The sequence below is a fragment of the Mizuhopecten yessoensis genome, unplaced genomic scaffold (genome assembly GCF_002113885.1).
Source record: "Mizuhopecten yessoensis strain PY_sf001 unplaced genomic scaffold, ASM211388v2 scaffold1161, whole genome shotgun sequence".
Classification (NCBI taxonomy): Eukaryota; Metazoa; Mollusca; class Bivalvia; order Pectinida; family Pectinidae; genus Mizuhopecten; species Mizuhopecten yessoensis.
The window spans coordinates 13,160-19,811 of NW_018403908.1; the positions used below are offsets into that span (position 1 = coordinate 13,160).

The 6,652-nt window shown below is 38.8% G+C and overlaps 1 protein-coding gene across 2 annotated transcripts in view; it reads right to left on the bottom strand.

Annotated features, from left to right (window-relative positions):
- LOC110457637 overlaps positions 1-3,966 on the bottom strand; it is a 7,388-nt gene extending 3,422 nt beyond the window's left edge. Inside the window, exons 1-5 of one of the 2 annotated variants that reach the window (XM_021508992.1) lie at positions 3,632-3,963; positions 2,836-3,223; positions 1,691-1,908; positions 836-999; positions 243-460 (exon numbers count right to left, since the gene is read on the bottom strand). In XM_021508992.1, the coding sequence (XP_021364667.1) occupies positions 362-460; positions 836-999; positions 1,691-1,908; positions 2,836-3,223; positions 3,632-3,719 (957 nt within the window). In that variant the 5' untranslated portion in view covers positions 3,720-3,963 and the 3' untranslated portion in view covers positions 243-361. Of the gene's footprint in view, positions 1-242; positions 461-835; positions 1,000-1,690; positions 1,909-2,835; positions 3,224-3,631 lie in introns of those variants that run through there. The other variant, XM_021508999.1, reaches the window with a different exon arrangement.
- Between the last annotated feature and the right edge of the window lie 2,686 nt (positions 3,967-6,652).

Here is a 6,652-nt window from a genome sequence, read left to right on the forward strand (position 1 = left end):
AAGGTAATACATGGCTGTGTGTCGTACCTCTGACGTAGTACTCGTCTACTCATATACCTGTCGTTTATACAAGGCTGTGTGTAAATTAAGTTCAGACTACGTGTATCTAGAACCGTCCTTGAATTAAGGTACACTTTGAATCGGTCACGAACATTCATAAGTTCACATGAAGATATTAGGTAAAGTTCCTTATCTAAAAAGAATTAAAAGAAAAGACAGAAAAGAATAAAAAGTATGAAAAAGTTAATATTTATTGTAAAAATATTAAAAATGAAAAATGTCTGTCACACTGCCATTTCGCAGGCTGATGTTAGCACTAATCAAGTTCACTGAGCACTAAGATATCCTTTGTCGTAGTTAACTACACAATTGTCTCCCTTGGCGTGTTTGACGTACATCCCTGTGTTGACGTCACAGTAACGCGTGGTCCTGGTTTTTGAGAATTCACTTTTGCTGCAATCTGGAAATCAAGAAACAATACATTAGTTCTCATTCATCAAATGTCATGCAGTCCTGGACAGTTAAGGGTACATGTGGCTTAAAGGCGAAACTCATTTCCATACAAAAAGGATTCCGCGTTAAAAGCATATTTTGTAATTGATTTTTTTTTTATTGACGACACATTTGAAATGTAAGAAATAATTGATGATGTATTTGAAAGGTACGCAAGAGTTGATGACACAGCTGAAATGTACGAAAGAAATGATGATGTATTTGCGAGGTACACAAGAATTGATGACATATTTTAAATGTACGAAATAATGGAAGATGAATTTTGCATTTGAGAGAAGGTAAGTGTCTAATGTGTGAGATAGTATATATTTAAATGTCTTACCATTGTTAATATGCTGTTGAACAGTTTTCGGTTGTGCACGTGTTGACTTGATGACGTCACAACGTGACTTAGGTCAGTACCGGCTTCGATACATCTATCTACGAAATCCCAGCATGCCATTCTCAGATCCTTCAGTCCAAACTCCTCCGCTCCACAGATCAACTCTAAAAATAAGAAATATGAATATGTTTAAAAAGGTACCCTGACAATAGAAAACGATAAAAACATTTTAAATGAAGCAGTTGTGGTTTTATCAGTTTTTCGAAAATATTTTTTAAATATAATTTTGACTGTCAGTTTCTGTTGACAGTGAAACCTGCGTGTGGCGGAGAAGGGCGGGTATACCTATCAGGAAGACCCCCGGGAACTCCCTAATTCACATCGATTAGATTGTTATGATTACAGCTACTTCTCTGCTTTCAAAAACAAATAACTGAACACTGGATGAGCTGTTAAGGATGGTCGGGAAAAACCTTATGTACAGAGTGGTTGGAATGTTTGAACTTGATTGCTAAATAACAATTATTGTAAGGCATCATATGAATGTTACACATTCATTTTAAGGCAGTATGTTACCTTACTGAAATATGTATAATATACATGTAACTTCATTCCCAAAAAGATTTTCATTCAGATTTAACAAATATATTTATTTTTCTTCGTATTTTTTCATTAATGGAGGATGACGTTGAAGAAAATATTCTGATTTTAATCCGATAGCTTTGGCTTATTATAAAATGAAGGAGGATACTTTTAACAACAAAATGTAAGGTACCTTATACCCTTAACTCTATCCGATACACAAACACCATTGCCAGTTTGTTTCTGAGGCATTTATTACCCACTATTACTCACCAATAACAGACGAGGAGTCCACATTGACCGATCCACTGTGAACAAACTGGATTATCTTTCGGAACACATCGGCTTCGTACGTATTGACATCGATTGTAAGTCTTGTTGGTGTTAATGTTTTCTCCGCTTTCTGTTTTCTCATCTTCATGTTTTTTGATTTCGTGTTCTGTAATTTTTCCAACTCCTTTTCTGCCTTCAGGATCATACCGTATAATACTCTGTTAAAGAGGAAATAGTTAGTATAGGTACATCAAATGTAAACAGTTTTTGCGGTAGAGTTATTTTCGTCGTTTTGGCGGTACTATTCACTCGAAAATCTCAAAAACACATGAAACATTTTCTAAAAAAAGGTGAATATTTCAGAAAAAGAATACATCAATGCTTAAATTTAAGTTTTAAGATAACGCGATAATAGCACCACGAATTTAAATGTTCATTTTTTTATTATTCTATGATAAGTAAACAGTATTCGGAAACACGCAAATTTATCGTGCTTTTTTTCCCCGAATCCTAATCAATCGAACATTGTAATTGATTATAAAATACTTGGAGTGTGCTAGTGAAAATAATTTTATAACAATTAAACTCCGATGTGTTGGTTGATAAGAATTTGTCTCATAGCATTACAAACTAGTACTGGTTTAATTTGGATCTATTGAGTGGTTGTTTGTTTTTCATGTTTTGATACTGAATTATATATAGTTCTCAGGGGATACACGCAGGTTGTATCGGAGAGGTAATACTGTTTTAGTTCGGGATGAAAAGACAAAAATATCTCTCCCAATTCCTTCCATAAACTGACATATAATACTTTTGTAATTTTCGAACACTCCAAACATAAAACTTGCTTGTGGCTAAAAATGCTGAAAGGGCAGCAAATGTCGCAGATTTCAAGTAATTGTACCGCTATAGAACGTAGTCTCGTTCAACCAGGCTCTTTTTGCCTGCGCAAGCTACGCCGAACAGAGAGTCTCTTTAATTACAAGTGATCAATTGCAAGCGTCTGGTTGAACGGGACTATTAGAGAACGGAGAACGGGTAGAATGGAGTTTCTAAACTAAAGAAGGAGAATAAAAGGGAGATAATACAGTGATACTTAGCAAAATATAATTTTAATTCTAATATGTATCTATATGAAAACCTACCTGCTACGGGTTCCCAGAATGGCCTTGACTCCGTGGACGGGTGTTTTCTGAGGCCCAACATGGAATGTGACGTCACAAAGTTCAGGCATGGAAAGGATGTACTTCAGACTGTCACAGAGGCTGTCGGTACTGGTGAATCGCATGACGTCATCCTCGTCATCTCCAAACTCACTGTCACTGTCATCGTCTGAATCTGATTCATCCGGGTCCCTAAATGAGTCAGAGTCGGTATCAGTGTCCGAGAATACGGCAGGATTGTTGAACATCTGCTTAACTTCCGGCTCCGTGGCAAGTTTTGAGGAACGGGAATGGTTGGTTGTGAAAATCCTAACTTGTGGTTCTGCGTCCGAGTCGTAAACATCTCCAGAATCGTAACCAGACGATATTCCTGTGATAAAAAGATAAAACATGATATTAGCATGCCGACTAGTTGTATTTGAAATAGGGAAACCACTTGAAGTATTTCTATGGAATTATAAACCAGGCCCCTCCCCCCTTCAAAATGCAAGTCATACAAATATTAATAAGTTTTATTTGATTCAGAAACGTGGTATGAAAATGAGACTTAGTCATTTGCTGTATCTGTTAAAGCCATCGTGCATGTTACAAGTTTATTTATGTAAAATAAGATAAGATAAACATAATAATTTGTGATTGCATGCATACCGTCATTTCAGTATTTAGTATCTTTAAGGGGAGGTTACTCTATCAAACTGGAGAGACAAGTTACGTATATGAAAGCAGTCAAACTTTGCCGGAAAAATCGAGAAAAATTATAATATAAAAATTGACTTACCTCCATCGGAATATCCAAAACAAGCCTGGAGTTCATCGTTGTCCAAAAGTCGAGCTGATGACGTATCACAGATACCTGAAAAGGCCATTGTTTCTCTAGAATGTACGGTAAAGTGGGTAATCTCTGTAAGTCAAGCGAGTGATTTGTCGTCTTACCGTTACCGTGTGATTTATATACATCGTATAGATAGCTGTGACACTTCTCTGCTTATTACTTGGATCCCTCTCCAAAAATGTCAGAAAGCGTCAAAACTAAAATGCCCAAATCATGAGGACATTTTGCTGTCGTTGACACTCTCAGTATACCAGGCATACGTACTGACCAATTATGACGTCACTCCAGATCCAGGTGAGCTGTTTTCAGAGGTGTTACCTTACCTGTGAGACAGGGGCCACCTTCAACTGGGAGTGACACATGATTGTTTCATTTAACCATAGTGACATCACGGTCACTCTGTCGTACCTGCAGTGAGTGACCGCTACGGTGACCCTGACGCGAGAATGTAAAGAGTATGCGATCAGTTTCATAAATTGAAAATTAACGATATATTTTACTGTTAGGGAAGAGTAGTAAGAGAATCAACAAATGGTACAAAATGTTTTGTTTTTTTAATTCTGCTGAAAGAATGTGAATGCGTCGTCAAAAACACAAATAGTTACCTTAGGTCCAGTCGGGATGGAGTTGCTTGTTTTGGCCCAGTTGTTCAAAAGATGATTAGCTTAATTACTGTTTAACGACATTTTTCAACTTGTATTAATTTCGTCAATATACAGGGTAAAAAACTTGTAATTTTACACGTAAATTTACCGTACTAAGTATTTGATATCTGGAAAGTTTAATATCAGTTAATAGATGTGTTTTAAAGATACACAAAAAAATGCGATAATTACTGATTTAGCTAATCACCCTTTGAACAATTGGGCCCACGTTATAGAGCGGTTGTCCCAAATATTTGTTTATCATCATTTGTTTACCGAGTGAGATTATTTTATGTGACGTATCGACCAACGGTACGGTTATATACACTGTAGATATTCGATGTTCTATTGAACCATAATGACAACAGTACGGTTTACTTACAATTTTTACTTGTAAAGTCGCTTACCCTCATGTCTAAATACAGGCGTCAATATAGTTTTAATAACTAGGGAAATTAAATATAAATGTGTAAATTATGTAGATCACGATAAAGTATCTCAAAAGCCGATAACGGCTGGGCATTACATCAATTTTAATCTTGAAAACGTATTTTAACTGATACCTTTTATCAATCAATCAATCAATCAATCAATCAATCAACTTTATTGCATTAAAGCAAATTATATTTTTAATAAGATATTGATTGGTTGATTGATTGTTAAATTACTAATTTCTCCGTTTAAGGAATTTATTAATGTGTCATACAGGGCCACACAGTACAATTGGGCCGAACATGGCCACACATTAGTCTTAACGGTCCATCAACACAATTGGGCCATACATGGCCACACAGTAGTATTAACGACCCATCAACACAATTGGGCCGAACATGGCCACACAGTAGTCTTAACGGCCCATCAACACAATTGGGCCATACATGGCCACACATTAGTTTTAACGGTCAATCAACACAATTGGGCCATACCTGGCCACATTAGTCTTAACGGTCCGTCAACACAATTGGGCCAGACATGGCCACACAGTAGACCTAACGGCCCATCAACACACTAAGGTCATACAGGGCCACCCAGTAGTCTTAACGGCCCATAAACACAATAAGGTCATACATGGCCACACATTAGGCTTAACGGTCCATCAACGCGATTGGGCCATACATGGCCACACATTAGTCTTAACGGCCCATCAACACAATTGGGACGAACATGGCCACACATTAGTCTTAACGGCCCATCAACACAATTGGGCCGAACATGGCCACACAGTAGTTATAACGGCCCATCAACACAATAAGGTCATACATGGCCACACATTAGTCTTAACGGCCCATCAACACAATTGGGCCATACATGGCCACACAGTAGCCCTAACGGCCCATCAACACAATTGGGCCATATATGGCCACTCAGTAGCCCTAACGGCCCGGCAACACAATTGGGTCATACAGGGCCACTCAGTAGTCTTAACGACCCATCAACACAATTGGGCCATACATGGCCACACAGTAGCCCTAACGGCCCGTCAACACAATTGGGCCGAACATGGCCACACATTAGTCTTAACGGCCCATCAACACAATTGGGCCATACATGGCCACACAGTAGCCCTAACGGCCCATCAACACAACTGGGCCATACATGGCCACACAGTAGCCCTAACGGTCCGTCAACACAATTGGGCCATACAGGGCCACTCAGTAGTCTTAACGACCCATCAACACAATTGGGCCATATATGGCCACACAGTAGCCCTAACGGCCCGTCAACACAATTGGGCCATACATGGCCACACATTAGTCTTAACGGCCCATCAACACAATAAGGTCATACAGGACCACACAGTAGTCCCAGCGGCTCATCATCACTATAATGTCATACAGAGCCACACAGTACTCTTAGAGGCCCATCAGCACAATAAGGTCATAAGGACCACACAGTAGTCCCAGCGGCCCATTTAGGGTCACCGTGATTTCCTAACAGCACATGCCACATGGCATTTTTTACGACCCATCAACAAACTATCATAATAAAGGATCACACGATTGTGAATGTGTAAAGGATAGTTTTGCATATAAAGACCTTAAAAACTTAAGGTTTGTAAAATACGCTAGAAATTGTAAGGGACAAAGCAGATAATTTCATCTTAAGCAGAAGACACAGAAGAGCCTATGTATAGACGGTCCCGTACAGAAGAGCTTCTGTATAGACGTCCTGTACAGAAGAGCTTCTGTATAGACGGTCCTGTACAGAAGAGCCTCTGTATAGACGTCCTGTACAGAAGAGCCTCTGTATAGGCGGTCCCGTACAGAAGAGCCCTGTGTAGACGGTCCTGTACAGAAGAGCCTCTGTATAGACGGTCCTGTAC